The sequence below is a fragment of the Salmo salar genome, chromosome 10, assembly GCF_965601325.2.
Source record: "Salmo salar chromosome 10, fSalSal1, whole genome shotgun sequence".
NCBI lineage: Eukaryota > Metazoa > Chordata > Actinopteri > Salmoniformes > Salmonidae > Salmo > Salmo salar.
The window spans coordinates 21,103,583-21,130,308 of record NC_138300.1 but is presented as its reverse complement, the minus strand read 5'-3'; the positions used below and the strand labels follow the sequence as shown (position 1 = coordinate 21,130,308).

The following is a 26,726-nucleotide window of genomic DNA, read 5'->3' as shown; positions in this document are numbered from 1 at the left end:
GGAAAAGTCATGATAAATTGAAGATTATAAAATCAGCCACGGACAAACATTCTCAAACAGAGGGTAGTGTGTACGGCCCAATACATCACTGGGGCCAAGCTTCCTGCCACCCAGAACCTCTGTACCAGGCGGTGTCAGAGAAAGGCCCTACAAATTGTCATAGAATGTTCTCTCTGCTACCGCACGGCAAGCGATACCGGAGCGCCAAGTCTAGGTCCAAGAGGCTTCTAAACAGCGTCTAACCCCAAGCCATAAGACTCCTGAACATCTAATCAAATAGCTACCCAGACTATTTGCACTGCCCCCATCCTCTACGCTGCTGCTACTCTGTTATTATCTATACATAGTCACTTTAATAACTCTACCTACATGTAGATATTACCTCAATTACATCGACAAACTCTGTACCGATACATCCTGTATATAGCTTCGCTATTGTTATTTTACTGCTGCTCTTTAAATATTTGAAACTTTTCTTTTTTTTTAGTTATTTTTCTTAAAACTGCATTGTTGGTTAAGGGTTTGTAAGTAAGCATTTCACTGTAAGGTCTACTACACCCGTTGTATTCGGCACGTGACAAATGCATTTTTCTTTTATTTGAAACAACACAAAATGATGGTTGCAAATACCACATTTATTCAGACTTTGTCCCCAAAAATATTGAAAAACAATATAAGCAATAAAAACATAGGCATTGGATAGAATATGGCAAATACTCAAGCTTCTGACGTGTCCATATAGATTGACTTAAATATCAAGCATTGAGTTGGATTTCTACATGTGATACTGGTAGTTAAAATACATTACACACTTGACTACATTTACTTTATAAAATGTCACTGTACAATAAAGGTTTCCCATGTGGCCTATGTATACAATGTATTGTAAAGAAAACCTTTAACTAGAACTATAAAGACAAATTATAACATAACAAAAAGTAATACATTGACTTTCTTTATCCAAAAGTTTCTTGTATGTTAAAAAAATATCCAACTTCATGATCTATGGAACTCAATAAATGAACTAGAATTCATATGTATAGCCAATAATAGTTATGTTTGTGATGCATCTTCAAAATGATCCCCTCTTCTACCTCCTCTGGATCAACACAAAGGCCTTACACACACACACACACACACACACACACACACACACACACACACACACACACACACACACACACACACACACACACACTTCAGGAAACCCAAACGACTCTGTCGGAATCCTGGGATGCTTCAAGAATTCTGGAAAGTTGCAAACCTTTGACATGTCAAATGTTACAAAAAATATTCCTCTCTCAAAGCAGGTTTATCAAATCACAGCTCAAAAGGGACACCTTCTGGTCCATTAAGTAACTGCACTTAATGAACATTCTGACTCTTTCACTATTCTCTCTTGCACTCTTTCGAAATATTCAAACCCTTTATCTCAACACTAACAATTTAACATTCAAGTCCAAACTTAACATGAAACAAAACATGTTGCTGGTTCAATACATGAGAAGTAATGCCAAGTGTACCTACACTAATTCACGTGGATGTGGTGCTACAAAACAATGACTAGCTGTGAAAATCCTCAGCAAATGATTAGCAACAGTTGTAGAGTTAATCAACTTCAGTAACTTCCATGCATAGGAAAAATGGCATTCATACAAAGAAAAGCGGTAAAATATTTTGCTAAAGTTACAAAAATATCAACATTAATAAATTAATCGTATAACTGCTACTATGTTTTCCCAGTACCCCTCTAATTTTCAAAAGACGTAAAGAAACGATAGTTCAATTATAGACATCTTTGAGGCTAGAAGAATGGTAGCCCTTGTGTGTTGTCAGTTTGCACTTGCTCTCTCGTATGCATGTGTATGATGGAGCCATGTGTTCATAGCAGGCTGGCCAGGCTGGTTGTCGGGCCGTTCTGGGCTTGAAACTGCCCAGGTGGCGGGCCGTCCGTCCACTGTCACAGGGAACAGAGATTAGTACTGTTAAGTACCCATCTAAGCCAGACAGACAACAGAAACACAGCTAAACAACCTATATTATCTATTTACAATACACAACTTTGACGCCAGTAATAATTAAAGATAAAAAGTTAAAGATAAATTGATATGTACGCTGATTAGGTTGTGTTCGGGGAGGCTGCAGGCAGCGATGTGGTCCTGGAGAAGCTGCTGGGAGAAGTTCTGGTGCATCTGAGCTGCTTCATGGGCATCTATGGTGTTTCCCAGGGCCTTGTTCAGATCTACAGGGACAAAGACAAAAAAAATGTGGTCAAGGAAACCAACATCAAATACTTTAAGCTTAGTAGGGAGCATTGAAGCTCAAATCCAAAGACAAAAGAAATGCACAGGTAGGGACGCACCTTTTAAAAGGGCAGAAGACCACAGCTGGACAGACATGTCAGGGATCTTGCTGGCCAGCTGCATCGCTGGAACCACCATGTTGTTGCTTTCCTAGAGAAAAACAAAAACATATTGTTACGCAAGCTACAGTTTAAGTCAGAAGTTCACATACACCTTAGTCAAATACATTTAAACTCAGTTTTTCACAATTCCTGACATTTAATCATAGTAAAAATTCCCTGTCGTAGGTCAGTTAGGATCACCACTTTATTTTAAGAATGTGAAATGTCAGAATGATAGTAGAGAGAATGATTTAGTTCAGCTTTTATTTCTTTCATCACAGGCACTGAGTTTGAAGGTAGGCCTTGAAATACATCCATAGGTACACCTCCAATTGACTCAAATGGTGTCAATTAGCCTATCAGAAGCTTCAAAAGCCATGATGTCATTTTCTGGAATTTTCCAAGTTGTTTAAAGGCACAGTCAACCTAGACTTCTGAACCACTGGAATTGTGATACAGTGAATTATAAGTGAAATAATCTGTCTGTAAACAATTGTTGGAAAAATTACATCCACAAAGTAGCTGTCCTAACCGACTTGCCAAAACTATAGTTTGTTAACAAGAAATTTGTGGAGTGGTTGAAAAACGAGTTTTAATGACTCCAACCTAAGTGTATGTAAACTTCCGACTTCAACTGTACACACACACAAATACTTTTTTCCGCACACGTTGAATAAAATGTACACTATACAGTAAGCTATGGACGCATACATAATATTTGAAAAGGGTCAGGGTAGATGTTCCTCGCAAAATATCCATTTCTGACCATTGTGGAGTGATCTTACCCTGTGGTTTCCCAGTACATAGAATATATGGCCTAGCAGAACCAGTGAGCAGGCAGTCAGTCTATTCAGGTCCTCCGCATTGGACATCTTCAGAGTTTCTCTAAGGAACCGTCTGTAATAAGAATATCATTATGAAATGATTTATTTTCCAATTCCCACTGAAAATTTGAGGACCTATGGTATACTTCTCAGCAACTCAGTAAAAGAGGAGGTGGGGGAGACTCACTTGGCCTCGTTGTAGCGTCCTTGGAAGAAGGACAGGAGTCCTCGGATGTAGAAAGCTGCAGCGCGAAGACAGTGAGAGCTGCAACACAACCAAACAAACAAGTCCGTCAGCTTGTAGTCAAATACACTGGGGGAAAAAAGTATTTGATCCCCTGCTGATTTTGTACGTTTGCCCACTGACAAAGAAAGGATCAGTCTATAATTTTAATGGTAGGTTTATTTGAACAGTGAGAGACAGAATAACAACAAAAATATCCAGAAAAACACTCTTAAAGGGAGTGCTCCTAATCTCAGCTTGTTACCTGTGTAAAAGACACCTGTCCACAGAAGCAATCAATCAGATTCCAAACTCTCCACCATGGCTAAGACCAAAGAGCTCTCCAAGGATGTCAGGGACAAGATTGTAGACCTACACAAGGCTGGAATGGGCTACAAGACCATCGCCAAGCAGCTTGGTGAGAAGGTGACAACAGTTGGTGCGATTATTCGCAAATGGAAGAAACACAAAAGAACTGTCAATATCCCTCGGCCTGGGGCTCCATGCAAGATCTCACCTCGTGGAGTTGCAATGATCATGAGAACGGTGAGGAATCAGCCCAGAACTACACGGGAGGATCTTGTCAATGATCTCAAGGCAGCTGGGACCATAGTCACCAAGAAAACAATTGGTAACACACTACGCCGTGAAGGACTGACATCCTGCAGCGCCCGCAAGGTCCCCCTGCTCAAGAATACATATACATGCCCGTCTGAAGTTTGCCAATGAACATCTGAATGACTCAGAGGACAACTGGTGAAAGTGTTGTGGTCAGATGAGACCAAAATGGACTTTGACATCAACTCAACTCGCCGTGTTTGGAGGAGGAGGAATGCTGCCTATGACCCCAAGAAGACCATCTCCACCGTCAAACATGGAGGTGGAAACATTATGCTTTGGGGGTGTTTTGCTGCTAAGGGGACAGGACAACTTCACCGCATCAAAGGGACGATGGACGGGGCCATGTACCGTCAAATCTTGGGTGAGAACCTCCTTCCCTCAGCCAGGGCATTGAATATGGGTCGTGGATGGGTATTCCAGCATGACAATGACCCAAAACACACGGCCAAGGCAACAAAGGAGTGGCTCAAGAAGAAGCACATTAAGGTCCTGGAGTGGCCTAGCCAGTCTCCAGACCTTAATCCCATAGAAAATCTGTGGAGGGAGCTGAAGGTTCGAGTTGCCAAATGTCAACCTCGAAACCTTAATGACTTGGAGAAGATCTACAAAGAGTGGGACAAAATCCCTCCTGAGATGTGTGCAAACCTGGTGGCCGACTACAAGAAACGTCTGACCTCTGTGATTGCCAACAAGGGTTTTGCCACCAAGTACTAAGTAATGTTTTGCAGGGGTCAAATACTTATTTCCCTCATTAAAATGCAAATCAATTTATAACATTTTTGACATGCGTTTTTCTGGATTTTTTGTTGTTGTTATTCTGTCTCTCACTGTTCATATAAACCTACTATTAAAATTATAGACTGATAATTTCTTTGTAAGTGGGCAAACGTACAAAATCAGCAGGGGATCAAATACTTTTTTCCTCCACTGTACACCATCTCAGCAACGGGCTGCATTCTTAGCCTTAAAAAAAACAAGGTATTTGGCTCTGAGAATGTGTTTGGATTACAAAGCAAAATAGAACAACCACTAAAATCTGTGTTACGCAATACGTGTTTACACACCTCACAGGAAAGTTGTGATCAGGGTTTATCCTCTCAAGGAGACTGTAGAGCTTTAAAAGAAACAAGGTTAATACAGTTGACAATACTTTATTTTCAGTAAAATTGAATAGTGTGTGTGTGTCTACTAACCTCCTGGTGTCTGTTTCCTTCCCTGATGTAGACGCTGGCCAGGTTTGTCACAATGAACGCCCACAGCTCCTGGTGTGTGGTTAGCTGGAAAGGAAACACCCACGGATTAACTAAGTATCCAAAACGTGACAATGTAATACATATTGAACACATGCAGAGAGAACCCGTATAATAAGCTTAGCGTTACGACTTACGTCACTTACCCGCAAAGCGGCGGTGAACTGTGCCTCTGCGTTGTCCATACAGTTGACAGATATACAATACAGGCCCTGAAAAATGGAACAGCACATAAAGTTAAAAGTGGGAGTTTTAGAGTTCCAGTTAGAGAAGTGGGTGGTAAAATGTTATTCAAGATAGTGAATTGAGGGTATGTATTCTGGGTGAAGGTTTCAAATACTTACTAGTAGAGTGTGGAGTTGGGCAGCGTGATTGGTGAATAACCTGGGGGACTGTTGGCACAGTTGGCAGACCTGGGAGATCTGGGATATGGAGAGAGTCATCATCTCAACTGTCAATGGGCATGAAATTGCCCATCATATATTCCAGTAGCTACTTTGATTGAACTTTTAAACATTCCACTGTTACTTTGCACAGTGTTTATGTTCAGAGTGAATGAGTAAAACAGAAATAAGATTGGTCCATGGATGCTTCTACATTACCTCTTGTAATGCAGTAGCCTTGTGACCAGTGACTAGCCGACACATGATGATGTGCTCCAGCAGAATGACCTGGAACGTTGAAAGGATGGGACTGCTGTCCAGCACTGAAATAAGGGGGGGGGGGGGGGGGGAACAAGACGTTTTAGACAACAGTGGGTGTTAAACAGATTATTTTGACAGTAGTACAGAAGAGAGGCGATGCATGTGGGCTTCAAATCACTTACTTTTTAGTTTCTCAAGCTGCATGAGTGCTTTGTCTGTGTATTTCTGTGCCTTCTCCAAATACCCTGCTTGCATGGAGTGCATGACGGTCACCTGGAACATTTAGAGAACAAGGTTATTACCATGTAACATGTTGCTTTTACCTATCCAATCCTTTCAGATCTGCACCAGTGTCTATGGGGGATCAGTCCTCAGGTATCAGAGGAGAAGGGAAAATATGGGGCTCACCAGGTAGACGAGAACACACATGTGTTCCTTGGGCAGCCAGTGGAAGAGGTCAGCAGGGTTACTGGGCAGGATCTCATCATCATGGAGTGTAGAGATGGTCTGGATGCACTGCTGCAGCTGCTTAAGACAGGGCTTCACACTCTTCACCTGCAACATAACATGGAGGTGGTCAATACCAGTGAAGCTGTTTCAACTACACTACAATTGAGTGGGAAAGCATATAGGCTATCTTGTCCAGGGGTGCATGACTACAGTCTTGGGTGTTATTGCCCTTGGGGACCACAGTTAGTGCATCGGTGGTTTTGATCCAGCCTGACAGGAGTCTTTACCTGTCCGGCATCCAGGTAGTGTGTGACCTGCAGCACCAGGAAAAATACCCTGAGAGACTCTTTCTGGATGGGGTTTCCCTGCCAGTTCTCCACGATCGTCCCGCACAGCGTGAGCAGAGGGTGCACCTCCCCCAGCTTCCTCTCCATCAGTAGGAGCTGATACACAGGATAAACAGAACATTACGGTATGGATTCTCTAGTGCAAAATATTTGTTTATACCCGTGCTATAAGCGCATTGCATACTTAAGATATCCGTTAATACTTAGTAAAACGCAAATGACAGATACAAAACTCTGCATTTTCATAAAAGAATTTGAGACTTACCATTCCTTTACTCAGGAGGAACAGTGCCCTGAGAAACACACATTGCATATTCAGCCGACCGTTATAGAAATGTTTTCATTAAGTTCACTGGAGGGCATCTTTAACATAACATCTACTGTATCTTCTTTTACAGATTATTAATGGGGACAAAAAAAGTAAATAGTTCAGCGCAGCAAGGTTACAATACCTGGTGTATTCCGAGCCCACCACTCTGGCATACTCAGCACCGACCCCTAGGAGGTCACAGGCAGACACAAGGTCTTTCTCCAGAGTGTGCAGTTGCTGATAAAGGAAAAAAATAAGACACATTCAATGCACTGCAATGTAAAGGCCTACAATCAAACATCCAAAAGAGACAAGTCAATTCAGTCAGTATTTACAGTACAACATACCGCTAGTTGAAACAGCAGGCGACAGTGCCAATAGGGAGTTTGCTGTGAGATCTGGATTGCCTTTCGCAGTAAAGGCTTTGCAGAATCTACCAGATTCTGAAAACAACAAATACAGAATCAAAACTACTCCACCTTACACTTGAATGAAAACATGTTCGTCAAAATGGATCTCCAGACATTGCAAAAGCAGGAAATGTATTTTAGCTTTATTTACCGGTATCTGCTGACAATAGAGTTCTGACAAAAGACTTGCTGCTTCAAATTTAACATCTTCAAATTGTGGGATCTGAGATATTCTGTTAAGGAAACCACTTAATTGACATTTAATACAGAATTTTACTATCGAGACACAATGTACCAGATGGAACAGCAAACACAGAACTGAGAAACGTTCTGCAGAATTGCACGACATTGTAATGCTAGTTACTGTAGTGTTGGGGTTGAAACCATAGCATTGAAAAGGATACTTGTTGTGATATTAACCACTGGAAAAAATAGAAAAGAGAAGATGTTAGAAACAAAATGCAGTACAATGTTGCATGCAGTCAAAGCAAGCAACAATAGTAGCAACTTCTAACACATTGAACGAGTGAAAGATGCGCAGGCCTGCCGGCTAGGCTATCATGCTAACAAATTATCTTCTGAGTCCAAATACCTATGACTGATACCAGAAAGCCGGGCTCTAAAGTTAGTTATCGAACTTGTTACTGTTCCCATTTCACTATTCAAGGCCTCGATCAACGCATCTCTGGTTCCATCATCGAGCTTTCCTAAACTCTCCCTCCTCACCGCTTTCTCCAAGTGGCTCCGCGCCAGCTCGCTGTTCTTCGTATGATGATAGAGCACCGAGCCGAGTTGAAGGTGAGTTCTGGCCTCCACCCTTTGCGGAGGTTTAAACTGGAAAACCGCTTGAAGACAATGCACACACAGACGAATTTTGGGTGGACTTGAGGTGCGGAAATGTTCTGCAAAGCCAAGGAGGGCGAGGTACCACGACTCCGGGGCCTCTACGTTGGACGCCATTTTCCCGAAAACAACAACAACAACAAGTACTGAACGCTGTGTCAAAAAAAAGAGTGCTGTGTCACCCTCGCGTGATTTCATGTGGAGTCCAATGTTCGGTTTGAAAATATCTATGGGACTTGTAGTCCAAAACAATTGTACGTGCCCTCAAACTGATAAACCCTTGAAAGACAATAATCTCGTGCGCGAGCAAACTCCAATAATTTTTAGGAAGACAACACCTAAAAATAGGCCACCACCTTCCCTGTCGCAGTGTGGCACCTGTCGTTTTCAATCACCTTGGAAAAAAATTCGTAAACGCTGAGATAGACGGACAAGTTGACTGATGTGTTGACCACAGATATTGACCCAACGACATCAAACAGATAGAGAAATGTGGCGACGCATCTCGGAAGACGACAGAGGAGTTGAACACTGAATGTGAAACATTGCTGAAGATTGTTCAAGATTGACCGGATTTGCAACAAACACACGTACAGTAATCAAGATTAAAGGCGAGGAATTCGATTGCGCATTCATTTCCACTTCTTTATTTTTAGCCCAAGTGGTGTGCGTGCTGAAGTGGTGTGTAGCAATGTTTACTTTTTCTCTTAACGTTTGATTATTTATTTTGATTATTTTGCAGAGATTGGTGAGTGTCTCATAATAATAGTAGATCATATATTGTGTTCCTAATAAGTAAAAATGTTACATTTAGTTGGGAATATTCTAGAATGACTTACATAACCAATTGTGATGTACTGTTTTATTACAGAGGAAATTAAACAGTATGTAGTTAGCTGTTAATTATTTTCTGTTACTTTGCAAATAGGGAAGTTGATACATTTAACAGCATATTTATTGAAGGTGACACAGAGCTCATCTATGCATGCAGTGGGAGGATATGTTGTTTATCATCATGTTTCTATCTCATGCAGTGTTTTGTCTGGTGTTGACTGACTGTCATAGATCCTGGGCGTCGTCAAGGGCACACATGGCCCATACAGTGCAGGACCACCAGATGGCACAGCCCCAGGCAGCAGTGTTGTCTCTCCCTCCCTCCGGCCAGGCTAAAGTGAGCCCCCCCCTCAGCCCCTACATCATGGGTTTTCCCTGATGCAGTAGCCTAACAGCAGCCAGGCAGGCCTACATACCACAGAGCTGTTTATAGCAGGAACATGCAGGCCAAGACCAGCCAGCTGAAGGCTGCCAAACATGTTTACCAGAACAGCAAGTAACCTTTGGGTAGTATGGGAGACCCTGGGACATGGGTATGGGGTTAAAGTGGACTAGACTAGATTGCATATTTTATTGTTAAGGAGTACCAAATGGCACTGGCAACATTAGTCATCACTAATTTGGGGCTGTCGAGTGGCGCAGCGGTCTAAGGCACTGCATATCAGTGCTAGAGGCGTCACTACAGACCCTGGTTCGATTCCAGGCTGTATCACAACCGGCCGTGATTGGGAGTCCCGTAGGGCGGCGCACAGTTGGCCCAGCGTCCTCCGGGTTAGGGTAGACCGTCATTGTAAATAAGAATTTGTTCTTAACTGAAGAAAAAAAGTCGCTGTAATGCAAGTTATTCAGTTATCAGGGATTTTATTGGGTCCGCCGTCCAATTAACTTTTACAACCCACACCCTCACACACACAAACACATTCTGAACCAGCTAAGAGATTATCTCCACCTCCAGTTAGAGGCAAGTAAAGCTGTTTATGTTTGGAGTGCTGTACACTAAAGTAGCCTACACGATACAATGACATAATGGCACATTACTGCTCTGCAGATCATATGAAGTGTATACTCATGGAGGAGAGGTTTACTACAGTCTACTGTAAAATGGGTTAGAAATCTGTTGAAAGATAGTTAAAATTACACCCTTGCAGTACTCCAAGAGCATGAGAAACCTATATGTGATACCTTTAGCCCAGGGGTCTCCAACCCTGTTCCTGGAGAGCTACCCTCCTGTAGGTTTTCACTCCAACTCCAGTTGTAAGAACTTGGTTGAGTTTATCAACCTATTCTAATTAGTAGAACCAGGTGTCCTAGATTAGGGTTACAGAACGGTAGCTCTCCAGGAACACGGTTGAAGAGCCCTGCTTTAGTCTGTATCTGCAGCCAGTGATCATGACATGTTATAGTCTCCATTACAGCTGTAGTGTTTATTTATTTTATTTCACCTTTATTTAACCAGGTAGACCAGTTGAGAACGAGTTGTCATTTACAATTGCGACCTGTCCAAGATAATGCAAAGCAGTGCTACAAAAACAACAACACAGAGTTACACATAAACAAACGTACAGTCAATAACACAGTAGAAAAAAATCTATATACAGTGTGTGCAAATGTAGAAGAGTAGTGAGGTAAGGCAGTAAATAGGCCATAGAGGCGAAATAATTACAATTTAGCAATTAACACTGGAATGATAGATGTGCAGATGATGATGTGCAAGTAGAGATACTGGGGTGCAAAAGAGCAAGAAGATAAATAACAATATGGGGATGAGCTATTTACAGATTGGCTGTGTACAGATACAGTGATCAGTAAGCTGCTCTGACAGCTGATGCTTAAAGTTAGAGAGGGAGATATAAGTCTCCAGCTTCAGTGATTTTTGCAATTCGTTCCAGTCATTGGCAGCAGAGAACTGGAAGGAAAGGCAGCCAAAGGAAGTGTTGGCTTTGGGGATGACCAGTGAAATATACCTGCTGGAGCATGTGCTACGGGTGGGTGTTGCTATGGTGACCAGTGAGCTGAGATAAGGCGGGGCTTTACCTAGCAAAGATTATAGATGACCTGGAGCCAGTGGGGTTTGGCGACAAATATGAAGCGAGGGTCAGTCAACGAGAGCATACAGGTCGCAGTGGTGGGTGGTATATGGGGCTTTGGTGACAAAACGGATGGCACTGTGAAAGACTACATCCAGTTTGCTGAGTAGAGTGTTGGAGGCTATTTTGTAAATGACATCGCCGAAGTCAAGGATTGGTAGGATAGTCAGTTTTATGAGGGTATGTTTGGCAGCATGAGTGAAGGATGCTTTGTTACGAAATAGGAAGCCGATTCTAGATTTAATTTTGGATTGGAGATGCTTAATGTGAGTCTGGAAGGAGAGTTTACAGTCTAACCAGACACCTAGGTATTTGTAGTTGTCCACATATTCTAAGTCAGAACCTTTCAGAGTAGTGATGCTAGTCGTGAGTTATGGAGTATGTTTATGACTGATATAATTTCAAAGTGACTTTGTCTTTTGTGTCCTGTGTGAAGTGGAACACTGAGTGTTTCTTTGTGTGTGCAGAGATGGACAGTGTGGGACTCCCTGCTATGTGGAGCATTGGCAGGAGCTGTGGCCAAAACAGTCATAGCTCCTCTGGACAGAACCAAGATCATCTTCCAAGGTAAGGCCATTTCCCTGGAAGAACATGCACTCAGAATATAAAGTAGGGGTTCCTTTTGTAAATATATACTAATTTAATTGTTAGTATCTTTGCCTTAATACTTATTTTCCTTCTTCTCCTACTTTAGTGTCTTCACAAAGATTCTCTGCTAAGGTGAGTTTATTATATAACTCACATTAAAATAATAAAGATGTACTTGATGTACTGTATGTCTTCCCAATTGGCAGAGGCTGGCAGAGCAGGATTTAATGGTGTTATCTCCTAGATGGGAATGTTATTTGGCCACTTGGGTGTGTGTCACTTTTTAATCTGTCTGTCTGAAGCTGAAGCTGAAGCTCAAAACATTGCTATTTCAAAGGTAATGTTCTGTATATTAAATATTACAACGCTGAACAGTCACAAATTCTCTCCATGCTGCCATAATGGTGAATCCTAACTTCCACTTAAATCATATTTTCACATAGTCTCCCATTGACGTCAATGGGAGACTAAGTGACAATTTGAAGTTAGGATTCTCCCCAAGGTGTTGACTGTCTTGTTGAGTTAATAATAATAAATCTAGCTGCAAGCAGCAATTACCTGTGTTAGCCCTTTTCTCTTTCTCAAATATTATGCCCTTATTTTACATAATCAAATTTGGTTCAGGCACAACACCAACAATTCCTCACTGTCTAGGGATGTCTATCTGAAAGTCGCATTGGTGAGATTTGAACCTGGGCCGCTATGGGGTGGCATGTATTACAACCCTCTGAGCCATGCTCACCTCCTGGCAAAAGTCAGGTTTGAACACTATGGAAGAGCATGCATGTATTGTAGGTTCCAGTCTTGACTCCATTTCTTGCACTTACACAAATCTTATAACATGTAATATATGCCATTTAGCAGGTTGCTTTTATCCAAAGCAACTTAGTCATGCGTGCATACTTTCTTTACATTTGAGTGGTCGCGAGAATTGAATCCACTATCCTGGCGTTGCAAGAGCCATGCTCGACCAACTCAGCTACAGAGGACCAATATGTGAATAGTGGACCAGTGCACACTTCAGGAAATAGTATAGATTATTGAGATGCTTAGCCAGCAGGGATGTCCAACCCTCCAAGAGCCCAAACACAGATGCCTATTTGGCCCAAACATTACCAGTCTAATGTATTGTACTCTACTCAAGTTTACTCTACTGATCTTGTTTTTCCCCATTTAAACTGGTCTTGGTCTAGTCATGGTCTCGATACACTGGTCCTTGGTCAGGGTCTCAGAAAGTCTAGTCTTGTTGTGCGTCTTGATTAGGGAGGCACATTTCTGTCAATTTTCCTGCTGACTAACCGACCCTCATTAATCAGTCAAAAAATGGTAAAAACAATTCCAAACAGTAAAATAGCGTGACCAACAAAAAATACTATGCATGCATACAAGGAACCGACATTTTTCATTAATGAAAACATGCAACAATAAGCCTATCGTCTTAGTCAAAAGGCAATAGCCTATTATGGAACATGCAGCTGCTGTAATGAAGCAGCTAATAAAACATCATTTGCTAAAATGCAATTTGTGGGAAAACAGTTTTAAACCTAATGCGAGCGGAGCTGAAAACACTGTTTTAAATAGCACACCTAATGCCAGTGGAGCTGAAACCACTGTTCTAAACAGCTCACCTAATGTGACAGAGGTAAAAATCTCAGCAACTTGTAGAAAGAGGGGGAATCTGATAGCTGCAACTAGGATGGGTTGCTAATAAGACTAGGATTGTGCCTCTGGCTTCTGGACAATGAAATGAAGTTTATATGAAACTCAATAGAACAGGAGAGAAATTCTGGTTAATGGCATGAGGAAGTCTTTTATAAAATAATTATCTTCACATTTCTATGGTTGGATTTTGGCTAGGCTACTTTGAAGCAAGGTAAGACATTCCTCATTATTTGAGGTAAAGTAAAACGTTCAGGTTTCAAATAATTATACTGTCTTAAGGTCACATTGTAAAGTGGTGGGTGACTCTGCTTACCGTTGACTATAGCCTATGCACACGAATGGCGAATGGGAGTTGCGCTTTAATTAGAAGTTGAGATTGAGAAATAAAAATAGTCGCTTTTTTAATCGTGGCCATCAAAAAAGTTTTTAACACGCAATTGCCTTTAGAATTATAATCTTTTGTGCAATGACTGGGCTTATAAAAGCATGTTTCACTCCAGTACCAGCTTTTTGAGGAGCTGCTCTGACAGGTGATAGGCCATTCCGCGCCTCAAACTAGGCTGAGTATGCTGTTGCGCGTGTGATAAGACACATGACGACTAACGAAAATGTAATTCCACACAATTATGCAAATTAACCTATAGACCGATAAGCATGGTCAAATATATATTTTCGGCGGCTAACCAATTTAATGGTTAACCATTAACATCCTTAGTCCATTCCCTCCAAGAGCGACTTAAATTGTCAGGCCCAACCGCACTCAACTTCATTGGCTCACAGCGGCCATGACGTTTAAGATATCAACTTCATTTATAATACATTTACAAATCTTGGTCTCTAGATGTTTTACACCAAGTTTTGGAGAAATCGGTTTAGTGGTCTCTGAGGAGATGCTGTTGAAAATTGTAAAACCTTTTGAAGTCAAATGTTGTTTGTAGCGCCACTATTCGGCCACCAATTTACACCATCCCACCAAGTTTGTAGTTACCATTTAAGAGCTATAGCTCTCCAAAAATAGGAAAAAAATAAATAAATGTAATATTAATCCTAGCAATTATAATAGGGTTCCATCCCTTTCAGGGCTTGGACCCCTAATAATAGTAAAAATAATTTGGTAGGTGCTTATATTTCTCCTATTTCACACACGTACAAGTGGGTATTAATATGCATGTGTGATTTGGAAAAGTTTTTTTTTTTGCATATTCCACTCTCAATGAGACACCCTCGAAGAATGGGTTCAGGACCACGGATGTCTTGTTGAGTTAGTGTTAAGGTTGTTGTTGCTGTGCCCCCCCCCCCCCCCCCCCAGGAAGCCTTCAGACTCCTCTACTGTACATACATGAAAGATGGCTTCCTCAGTCTGTGGAGGGGCAACTCTGCCACCATGGTGCGGGTCATCCCCTACGCTGCCATCCAGTTCTGCTCCCACGACCAGTACAAGAGAATCCTGGGGGGATACTATGGCTTCCAGGGAAAGTGAGTAAAGTACCCCTCAGTGAAAATAATTGAGAATACACATATGTATCATGGCACCGGAGAAGATGGCTCACGTTTTACATGCTCCTAACCGAATGTGTTTTTTTGTGAAAAAAAATGGCGTTGTTTGTAACTTATTTTTTTACTTATTCTGTACATAATGTTGCTGCTACCGTCTCTTATGACTGCAAATAACTTCTGGACATCAGAACAGCGATTACCCACCACGAACTGGCAGAAGCTTTTTTTTCCTTTAACGAGCCCGACGTGAAGGACCTACTGCTTTCCCGGGAACAGGCCCAAATCCCCGTCATTTGCGAGAAGACGGAGAACAAGAGGACGGAGGTCGGGCTGCCTTCTGAGAATTCGTAGGCAATCGAATAAACCCCCACTGCCTTCCATTCTTCTAGCTAACATGCAATCATTGAAAAATAAAATTGATGACCTACGAGGAAGATTAAACTACCGACGGGACATTCAACTTTAATATCTTATGCTTCACGGAGTCGTGGCTGAACGACGACATTATCAACATACAGCTGTCTGGTTATACACTGTATGGCAGGATAGAACAGCGGCGTCTGGTACAAGGGGGGGCAGACTACGTATATTTGTAAACAACAGCTGGTGCACGATATCTAAGGAGGTCTTGAATTTTTGCTCGCCTGAGGTAGAGTATCTCATGATAAGCTGTAGACCACACTATCTACCTAGAGAGTTTATCTGTATTTTTCTTAGCTGTTTACATACCATCACAGACCAATGCTGGCACTAAGACCACACTCAATGAGCTCTATTCCGCCATAACCAAACAGGAAAACGCTCATCCAGAGGTGGCGCTCTGGGAGGGAAATTTAAATCCGTCTTACCAAATTTCTATCAGCATGTTAAATGTGCAACCAGAGGGAAAACAACTCTAGACCACCTTTACTCCACACACAGAGACGTGTACAAAGCTCTCCCTCACACTCCATTTGGCAAATCTGACCATAATTCTATCCTCCTGATTCCTGCTTACAAGCAAAAATTAAATCAGGAAGCACCAGTGACTCGGTCAAAAAAAAAAGTGGTCGGATGAAGCCAATGCTAAGCTACAGGACTGTTTTGCTAGCACAGACTGGAATATGTTCTGGGATTCTTCCGAGGGCATTGAGGAGTATACCACATCAGTCACTGGCTTCATCAATAAGTGCATCGAGGACGTCGCACCCACAGTGACTGTACGTATATACCCCAACCAGAAGCCATGGATTAGAGGCAACATCCACACTGAGCTAAAGGCTAGAGCTGTGACTCTAACCCGGAAACGTATAAGAAATCCCACTATGCCCTCCGACGAACCATCAAACAGGCAAAGCATCAATACAGGACTAAGACCGAATTGTACTACACCGGCTTTGGCGGTCCTTGGATGTGGCAGGGCTTGCAAACCATTACAGACTACAAAGGGAAGCACAGCCGAGAGTTGCCCAGTGACATGAGCCTACCAGACGAGCTAAACTACTTCTATGCTTGCTTCGAGGCAAATAACACTGAAACATGCATGAGAGCACCAACTGTTCTGGACGACTGTGTGATAACGCTCTCCGCAGCCGATGTGAGTAAGACCTTTAAACAGGTCAACATTTACAAGGCCGCAGGGCCAGATTAATTACCAGGACGAGTACTGCGGGCATGCGCTGACCAACTGGCAAGTGTCTTCACTGACATTTTCAACCTCTCCCTCTCTATTGTATTCCACACTGCCCTTTCCTACCTGGACAAAAGGAACACCTATGTGAGAATGCTATTCATTGACTACAGCTCAGCGTTCAACACCATAGTGCCCTCAAAGCTCATCAATAAGCTAAGGACCCTGGGACTAAACACCTTCCTCTGCAACTGGATCCTGGACTTCCTGACGGAACGCCCCCAGGTGGAAAGGGTAGGTAACAACACATCCGGCACACAGATCCTCAACACAGGGGTCCCTCGGGTGCGTGCTCAGTCCCCTCCTGTACTCCCTGTTCACTCATGACTGCACTGCCAGGCACGATTCCAACACCATCATTAAGTTTGCCGATGATACAACAGTGGTAGGCCTGATCACCGATAACAACGAGACAGCCTATAGGGAGGAGGTCAGAGACCTGGCCGTGTGGTGCCAGGACAACAACCTCTTTCCTCAACTACAGGAAAAGGAGGACAGAGCACACCCCCATTCTCATTGACGGGGCTGTAGTTGAGCAGGTTGAGAGCTTCAAGTTCCTTGGTGTCCACATCACCAACAAACTAACATGGTCCAAGCACACCGAAGACGGTTGTGAAGAGGGCACGACAAACCTATTCCCCCTTAGGAGACTGAAAAGGTTTGGCATGGGTCCTCAGATCCTCAAAAGGTTCTAGAGCTGCACCATCGAGAGCATCTTGACTGGCTGCATCACTGCCTGGTATGACAACTGCTCGGCCTCAGACTGCAAAGCACTACAGAGGGTAGTGCGTACAGCCCAGTACATCACTGGGGCCAAGCGTCCTGCCATCCAGGACCTCTATACCAGGCGGTGTCAGAGGAACGCCAGCAACTCCAGCTACCCTAGTCATAGACTGTTATCTCTGCTACCGCACGGCAAGCGGTACCGGAGTGCCAAGTCTAGGTCCAAGAGGTTTCTAAACAGCCTCTACCCCCAAGCCATAAGACTCTTGAACATCTAATCAAAATGGCTACCCAGACTATTTGCACTGCCCCCCCCCCAACCCCTCTTTTACGCCGCTGCTACTCTCTGTTATTGTCTATGCATAGTCACTTTAATAACTCTTCCTATATGTTCATATTACCTCGACTAACCGGTGCCCCCGCACATTGACTCTGTACCGGTACCCCTGTATATAGTCTCGCTATTGTTATTTTACTGCTGCTCTCCTTAATTACTTGTTCCTTTTATTTCTTAATTTTTAAACTGCATTGTTGGTTAGGGGCTTGTAAGTAAGCATTTCACTGTAAGGTCTACACCTGTTGTATTCGGCGCATGTGACTAATACAATTTGATTTGTTAATGTAGCACCATTCTGAACTCTGGTGGTTATCATCAGCCTCCAAGGCAACCCTTCAGTGATCTTTCTTGAACAGAACAAACCATTTTCTCTAGTGTGAAAAAAAATCATAATAATTCAATGATATCCATTGTCGAAACCATAGCTGCACTCTGATGTAATTTGATCTGTCTGTTTCAGAGCCCTTACTCCTTTTCCACGTTTCCTGGCAGGGTCGTTGGCTGGCACCACAGCTGCCATGCTCACCTACCCCCTGGACATGGTGCGGGCCAGGATGGCAGTGACACCCAGACAAATGTAGGGCTCTCCAACAACACTCATAAATGTCAATCTTTGAATGTATAAATACACAGGACTCTAAAGTGTGACAAAAAATGTGACCAAATATTTTGCTGTGAGACCAGGAGTTTTATTTTGGGAGCACTGTGTGACTATGAACAAAATCTCCCATAATTGTTGTTTCCGAGTGCCTTAAAGAAACAAGCGAGTGCAGATGTGTTAGCGTCATGGTTGCACCATTACTACAGCGAAAACAGCTAGCTTCCTTCTAACCCAACCAAGATCTGACTATTACCGCCTCAGCATTTTTATATTTCTATAGCGGATCGCATTGACCACATTTTACATTCATAAACCATTTCGTGGGCCATTCTAAAACTACTCAAAACCACAGAGTTTCTAAACCCAAAGGCGCAACATCGTGAAACTTCCGGGAACACTTGCGTAACAGACCAAGCAGACTAGGCCAGGGTTTGGGCTTTGAGAAGTCAATGAGAGAAGTGAAAAATTCATCCATAGTTGTGCATTTTCTCAATCTAAAGACACAACCTAGATTCTAGCGAATGTCTTAAGTAGTTAAACATGTTATTACTCCAACCTTGTGAAAGTGATTTTCGTCAAGAAATGACTTTATATTGAGGAGTGCCTTTGATTTGACGGCCTGCACATGAACAGTTTGGCGCGATACGAAAGTTAGACCCGATGACGTGTTTCTACCCATGAGATTAGCTAGCCAACTTCGCCATGACATTGCCTACAAGTGTAATCTGGGTTTTATATTGAAGAAGCAGTTTCTGCCTATCTTCATACTGTACTGTCTTTGTCCAAACATTTGGGGCCATAGAAAGAAGGGACAATGGATAGATTCTTCAGGAGATCAATGATCGTCAATACAAACCTTACATTTTTAAGAGACTGTGTACAATTTTCAATGTAATGACTCTCAATAGAAAATAGTGATTTATACACAATGTAGAAACCTACAATTCCACAAATGACTTTGTCATTTCAATGACAGGTATTTATTTTAGCTTTTATAATAAACGAATGTGTTTAACGGTGTTCCATATTAGTTAAAGGCACAACAATTGTTTTATTTCCCTGTTTAACTCTCTTGCAGATTAACATGTGCCTTACAAAAACGAAGGTTTAAAGACCGATGCAATCCATGGTTTACAGGAAAAAAATTTAGCTTGGGTTAAGGCCAGATGAACTGATTCTGCTTCTGATTGGCAGTCCTTCAGACATTTGAGAAATAGATGTCTATCCCTGTTTAAAAAAAAAATCAACATGCTTCTTGAATTGTGTATCTGAGAGTGGTGGTAATCTAGCCAATTTCTGGAAAGTGGTCAAATCTTTGAAACAAAACTCCACCCCCTCCTTTCCCCAGCAGGTTTTGACAGCCTCTGCACCCAATCTAGACTAAATAGAAATGTGTGATGCTTTTAATAAGCATTTTGCCTCAACTGGCCACCTGTTTGAAAGGATAATCTCTGAAAATCCAATAACCTCAAAACAGATTGTAGAGAATGATGCATTAACAGACTCATATACTTTATTTTTATTTCAACCCTTTGATGTCTATGATGTACTAATGATGTACAGTTGAATTCAGAAGTTTACATTACTCCTTAGCCAAATACATTTTAAACTCACTTTCACAATTTCTGACATTTAATCCTAGCAAAAAATGTCCTGTTTTAGGTCAGTTAGGATCACCACTTTATTTCAAGAATGTGAAATGTCAGTAATAGTAGAGAGAAATATTTATTTCAGCTTTTATTTCTTTCATCACATTCCCAGTGGGTCAGAAGTTTACATACACTCAATTAGTATTTGGTAGCATTGCCTTTAAATTGTTTAACTTGGGTCAAACATTTCGGGTAGCCTTCCACAAGCTCCCCACAAGTTGGGTGAATTTTGGCCCATTCCTCCTGACAGAGCTGGTGTAACTGAGTCAGGTTTGTAGACTTTGCTCGCACACACTTTTTCAGTTGTGCCCACAAATGTTCTATAGGATTGAGCTCAGGGCTTTGTGATGGCCACTCCGATACCTTGACTTTGTTGTTTTTAAGCTATTTTGCCACAATTTTGGAAGTATGCTTGGGGTCATTGTCCATTTGGAAGACCCATTTGCGACCAAGGTTTAACTTCCTGACTGATGTCTTGAGATTTTGCTTCAATATATCCACATATCCTTCCTCATGGAGCCATCTATTTTGTGAAGTGCACCAGTCCCTCCTGCAGCAAAGCACCCCCACAACATGATGCTGCCCACCCCCGTGCTTCACGGTAGGGGGTTGGTGTTCTTCGGCTTGCAAGCCTCCCCCTTTTTCCTCTAAACATAGCAATGGTCATTATGGCCAAACAGTTCTATTTTTGTTTCATCAGACCAGAGGACATTTCTCCAAAAAGTACGAGCTTTGTCCCCATGTGCAGTTGCATACCGTAGTCTGGCTTTTTTATGGCGGTTTTGGAGCAGTGGCTTCTTCGTTGCTGAGCGGCCTTTCAGGTATCGATATAGGACTCGTTTTACTGTGGATATAGATACTTTTGTACCTGTTTCCTCCAGCATCTTCACAAGGTCCTTTGCTGTTGTTCTGGGATTGATTTGCAGTTTTCGCACAAAAGTACATTCATCTCTAGGAGACAGAACGCATCTCCTTCCTGAGCGGTATGATGGCTGCGTGGTCCCATGGTGTTTATACTTGCGTACTATTGTTTGTACAGATGAATGTGGTACCTTCAGGCTTTTGGAAATTGGATGAACCAGACTTGTGGAGGTCTACAATTATTTTCTGAGGTCTTGGCTGATTATTTTTTTCCCCCATGATGTCAAGCAAAGAGGCACTGAGTTTGAAGGTAAGCCTTGAAATACATCCACAGGTACACCTCCAATTGACTCACATGATGTCAATTAGCCTATCAGAAGCTTCTAAAGCCATGACATAATTTTCTGGAATGTTCCAAGCTGTTTAAAGGCACAGTCAACCTAGTGTATGTAAACTTCTGACCCACTGGAATTGTGATACAGTGAATTATAAGTGAAATAATCTGTCTGTAAACAGTTGTTGGAAAAATGAGTTGTCATGTACAAAGTACATGTCCTAACTGACTTGCCAAAACTATAGTTTGTTAACATGAAATTTGTGGAGTGGTTGAAAAACTAGTTTTAATGACTCCAACCTATGTAAACTTCCGACATCAACTGTACATCTATGATGTACTAATGATGATGTACATCCATGATGTACTAATAAAAATAAAACATAGGGCCTGATTCACTTCAAATCTAATTTTATTGTTCACATACACATATTTAGCAGATGTTATTGTGGCTGAAATGCTTGTGTTCCTAGCTCCAGCAGTGCAGTAATATCTAACAATACACAACCATACACACATCTGAAAAGTAAAAGAATAAGAAATATAGCAATATTAGGACGCGCATTGTCAGAGTCCGGAGTATAAATACTGTGTGTGTATATACAGTACCTTTCAAAAGTTTGGACACACCTAATCATTGAAGGGGTTTTCTTTACATTGTAGAATAATAGTGAAGACATAAACATTGATATAACATGTAGTAACCAAAAAAAGTGTTAAACAAATCAAAATATATTTTAGATTCTTCGAAGTAGCCACCCTTTGCCTTTGACAGCTTTGCACACTCTTGGCATTCTCTCAACCAACTTCACCTGGAATGCTTTTCCAACAGTCTTGAAGGAGTTCCCACAAATGCTGAGCACTTGTTGGCTGCTTTTCCTTCACTTTGCGGTCCAACTCATCCCACACCATCTCAATTGCGTTGAGGTCGGGTGGTTGTGGAGGACAGGTCACAATGTTTTAAAACATACAGATGAGCTAGTTAAAAAGCTAAGATTTAAAGGGGGCTTATTTTTTTTTAAATAGATCTTGCCTCTCCCTAAATAGCAGGAAGCAGATTGTACAGTCAGTTCCTGATTATGGTGACACCGTTTACCAGATTGCAACAGCCACTACTCTTAAACCTTTGGATGCTGTCTACCATAGCACCATTAGTTTTATCACTGGTGACAGTTTTGATACTCACCACTGCAGCCTGTAACAAAAGGTTGGCTCGTCCCCATTAAAGTGCTGCAGATCAATTCATTACTCCCTTTCTGTTTCCAAAGCCCTACTACACAAGCTTCCAACTTACCTAACTTCATTGCTAAAGAATGAGCTACCAAACCCACTTGACCAATTTAAGTCAATCCTCCTTTAGTTTTAGTGCCCTTCATTGTTCGAATAACCTGCAAAATTCCTTGTATCTTCAGTCCCTTTTGCCGCTAGGGCAGTTTAGGACTCTGGTGTTAAAGGAATTCATTGAGGATTGCAGTTGTTTCGATTGATTGTAATGGTTTATTTGTTGACAGTGTAGTATTGTACCTTGTAGTTTTTTTTTGTACCCTTTTTGTTTTATTTGTAATGTTCATTTTCTTGATTGTGAAAATGTTTGTACTCAGGGCACTATTGTGAATGAGACCCTGGTCTCAATTGGGCTCCCCTGTGTAAAAGTAAAAACAAAAAAGGTAACTAGAATTCATATAGGCCCAATATAGGCTGTATCTCAATCAAAAAATTTTATGTGGTGCTCCTAACTTTAAGTTGGGTGCACCAGTGCTACCAATGAATTTTTTTAATTTCGAGCACTGCCTGCACGTGGTTCCCCCTTTGCCCACTTATTCAAAGTTTAACAGGTATATAGGGTAATATAGGTAATGTTTTTATCCTTATCTAATATCCATATAGGTTAATATCCTACTCTAATCTTTCTTCCCTACAGGTACAGCAACATTATGCACGTGTTTGTGCGCATTACACAGGAGGAGGGCATTAAGACCCTGTACAGAGGCTTCTGCCCGACCATCCTGGGAGTGATCCCATACTCAGGAATCACCTTCTTCACATATGAGACCCTCAAGAAACTGCATGCAGGTACAGCCTCCTTTTTCTTTTTGGATTGTCTTAATTTAATGATTAGCTTTTTGATTAAGGGCTTAATTTGATCTCTCTTTCTCTCCTTATCCCATTCCTTTCTCCAGAGAGGACCAGGCGGTCCCAGCCGTACTCCTACGAGCGTCTGGCATTTGGCGCGTGTGCTGGCCTGATCGGCCAGTCGGCCTCTTACCCGCTGGACGTGGTTCGCCGACGCATGCAGACGGCAGGGGTGACGGGTCAACAGTACGGCAGCGTCCTGAACACCATGAAAGCAATCGTGGTGCAGGAGGGTGTGGTGCGTGGACTCTACAAGGGCCTCAGTATGAACTGGATCAAAGGGCCTATCGCTGTGGGGGTCAGCTTCACCACCTTTGACCTCATGCACAACTTCCTGCACAAGATGCACCAGTTGGGATACTTCACACACTGAGCCAACAGAGGGAGCCAGAGGAAAGGTTCACTGTTGGGACTAGAGTTGTCGTCCGTCGGTCACAGACACAAGATGGGTCCTCTACAAGTCAGATAGGGATTGAAAGGGGAGGGTGGATACTGGACAGACAGGTGGAGGCAGAAGCTGTCAGTTTATTTAAGCGCACATCCTCTGACACACATTAAGCACGCACAGCCAGACCCCCCCACTCTTGCTGTTGATGGATGGGGTGTCTGTACTAAGGCTAAAATAAGTGTCCTCAAACAGGGTAGATGTGTGCATGAGTTTGCAATATGAGAGGTATGAGAATGTGAATGATTTTACATTTCCAGTCCTGATATTTGTTTGAGATTGTGGTATTATCTCTGGTAAGGGCACTTAATGGGGCTGGAGATATTCAGAGGCGAAGAACTTTACGATCGGTTCATTTTAGTATGGAATTTTATCAACTATGCTCACAACGTTTTCCGTTGATTTAAACTTTAGATTGACTTATATTTTCAACCATGCATTGCTGCTTTTTTTCTTGATTATTTCAGGGCTTGTTGCAGCTGTAATCCGCTGCTCTGCTCACTTTTGCATTTAGCATCAACGTTTCATGGAAGAGTCACCTAGTGGGCCTTGCTGCCAGAAAATATAATCTGATTGTTGATAGTTTCTTGATTGCTGGTAGTTGGGAATGTAGATTTGTTCCAAAGAGCTTGTTGCTGTTTTTTTACAGTTAAAATGTAAGATGGAATGTACTGTCAGGAAAATTATTGGCACCCTTGATAAAGATGAGCAAAAAATACTGTATAAAATAAATACAAGTACTGAGCTATATTATATGCTCAAAAATTATAAAATTATATTTTATACTAATACAATTGCTCAGAGAAAGAGATTTTGTTTATCAAGTAAATATTTGTTCTCCAAAAAATATAGGTCAAAATTATTGCCACACTTGTTTTCAATACCTCTCCTTGCGAGGATAACGACACTGAGCCTTTTTCTAAAATGTTTTATGAGATTGGAGAACACATTGGGAGGGATCTTGGAGAATATTTCCAGAATCTTTACAGATCCTTGATATCCTTCATCTGCGCTTATGGGCTACCCTATTCAATTAAAACCACAGGCTTTTCATGTGGTTCAAGTCCGGAGACTGATGGCCATTGGAAAATGTGGATTTTTGTGGTCAATTAACTGGTGTGCGTGGCCAAAGAGCTCAATTGTCATGTCATCTAACAAATGGAGATTGCTAAACGGCATTGGCAGTTGGTTTGGAATCTTTGCTATGGTCAGATGACACGAAAATAAAGCTCTAGGCTTCCACAGAATGATGCATATGAAGAGGGAAAAAACACTGTTCCATATGGTGGTGGATCTTTGATGTTATTGGACTAATTTGGTTCCACTGGTTCTGGGGCTCTTGTTAAGGTCAACGGCAGCATGAACTTTACCCAGTACAAGGACATTTTAGCCAAAAACCTGCTTGCCTCTTCAAGAATGCTGATCTTGCTGGATCTTCCAGTAAGACGATAACACCAAGCACACATCAAAATCCACAAAGTAATTGACCACAAAAATCAACATTTTGCAATGGCCATCTCAGTCTCCGGACTGGTTTAAATTGAAGAGGGCAGACGAAGGATATCAAGGATCTGGAAGGATTCTGTATGGAGGAATAGTCTGAGATCCCTCCCAATGTGTTCTCCAACTCATAAAACATTTTAGAAAAAGGCCCTGTGACGTTCTCCTCGCAAGGCGAGTTTTGAAAACTAGTGATCATTTTTACCCCTCTTTTTAAAAAAAGTTTTTTTTAATTGTTAAATTTTGTTTCTGAGCATTTGCATTAGTATATATTTTTTTTCTTCTCTCCATTGGACCTGACCGTCAGTGTGTGATAACTGGCAAATGCCCTCTCACGTTGATGAGAAAGAGATGGTGATATCATAAATAGTTTATTTTTATTAACAACATGCCTGCAGTCCCTCACACACTGAATGCCATCCTCCATTTAAACAAACTGAAGCGTTTCAGGCAGGAGGCCACAGGTGTGTGCAATCAGCATATTAGCAAGGCTCGCAAGCAGTCAGCTGACAATAAAGGGACATGTCACTCATTCTAACGTTCAAACAAACAGTTAAAGGTTGTGCTGATGAATAAAGATGAATTAACTGGATTTGCATGTGATAATGGATTGACAATTTAGCTAGGATCCTAGATATATAAACACACCATAAATACATTCATTCATTTTACAGTGAAGGCTACTCCTTCACAGTCAGTAATCATTTCAGCAGGACTGCACAGTTTCACTATCCGGTGTCTAGAAATATAGAGTTGTAGTGTCTAACTGGAATCTAATGGACATCATCCATATTTGCCCGCTACATGTAGCCTAAGGAATAAATATATAATCAGTATATTTCTAATATTAAGGTAGTCTTTCTATTATCTGTAGTCTTATTGTGAAGGAAATCCAGTTTGTCATAAATCTGTTTCTATGTTTATTGAAACTTTACACAAGAATGTTGCTACACCCGCAATAACATCTGCTAAATATGTGTATGTGACCAATAAAATCTGCTAAATATGTGTATGTGACCAATAACATCTGCTAAATATGTGTATGTGACCAATAAAATTTGATTTGTTTGATTTGATATTGATGTCTTGAATATACTAAAAAACGTACTTCTTGAGATCAGTGTATATGTGAAATAACAATTAATTGATCAACACAAATTATGCTAAAAACACATCCTGTATTAATTACTGAACTTGACGTCTAATTGCAATATTTTTTATGAATGATTCATTTATAGCAGTGTTTCCCAACCCTGGTCCACGAGTACCCCCAACAGTGTACAGTTTCGTTGTAGCCCTTGACAACACTGGCTCCGACACTCGTTGGATGTGGCAGGGCTTGCAAACCATTACAGACTACAAAGGGACAGACTACGAAGGGAAGATTATCAGGACATGTACTGAGAGCATGCGCTGACCAACTGGCAAGTGTCTTCACTGACATTTTCAACCTCTCCCTGTCCGATTCTGTAATACCAAC

At 41.7% G+C, this 26,726-nt stretch overlaps 2 protein-coding genes across 4 annotated transcripts; one reads left to right on the top strand and one right to left on the bottom strand.

Annotated features, from left to right (window-relative positions):
* Window positions 1-614: 614 nt before the first annotated feature.
* Window positions 615-8,933, bottom strand: LOC106613732 (MAU2 chromatid cohesion factor homolog). 2 transcript variants are annotated; one of them, XM_014216286.3, is made up of 19 exons: window positions 8,210-8,933; window positions 7,888-7,905; window positions 7,635-7,706; window positions 7,421-7,516; window positions 7,216-7,310; window positions 7,029-7,056; window positions 6,704-6,859; window positions 6,375-6,521; window positions 6,149-6,239; window positions 5,925-6,028; window positions 5,667-5,744; window positions 5,460-5,534; window positions 5,266-5,349; window positions 5,137-5,186; window positions 3,416-3,493; window positions 3,190-3,301; window positions 2,363-2,453; window positions 2,115-2,242; window positions 615-1,957 (listed from the first exon to the last, which is right to left on the bottom strand). In XM_014216286.3, exons 1-19 carry the CDS (start codon window positions 8,522-8,524, stop codon window positions 1,883-1,885), a joined length of 1,893 nt encoding a protein of 630 aa, XP_014071761.3. In that variant the 5' UTR covers window positions 8,525-8,933; the 3' UTR covers window positions 615-1,882. The 2 variants fall into 2 exon arrangements, with proteins under 2 accessions (XP_014071761.3, XP_014071762.3); XM_014216287.3 differs by having other exon boundaries at window positions 5,469-5,534; window positions 8,210-8,887.
* Window positions 8,728-26,322, top strand: LOC106613733 (mitochondrial coenzyme A transporter SLC25A42). 2 transcript variants are annotated; one of them, XM_014216288.3, is made up of 8 exons: window positions 8,728-9,007; window positions 9,361-9,497; window positions 11,715-11,814; window positions 11,942-11,967; window positions 14,807-14,973; window positions 18,184-18,300; window positions 23,090-23,241; window positions 23,349-26,322. In XM_014216288.3, the coding sequence occupies exons 2-8, from the start codon at window positions 9,417-9,419 to the stop codon at window positions 23,672-23,674; spliced, it is 969 nt and encodes a 322-aa protein (XP_014071763.1). In that variant the 5' UTR covers window positions 8,728-9,007; window positions 9,361-9,416; the 3' UTR covers window positions 23,675-26,322. The 2 variants fall into 2 exon arrangements, with proteins under 2 accessions (XP_014071763.1, XP_014071765.1); XM_014216290.3 differs by having other exon boundaries at window positions 8,750-9,007; window positions 9,392-9,497.
* The last annotated feature ends 404 nt before the right edge of the window (window positions 26,323-26,726 follow it).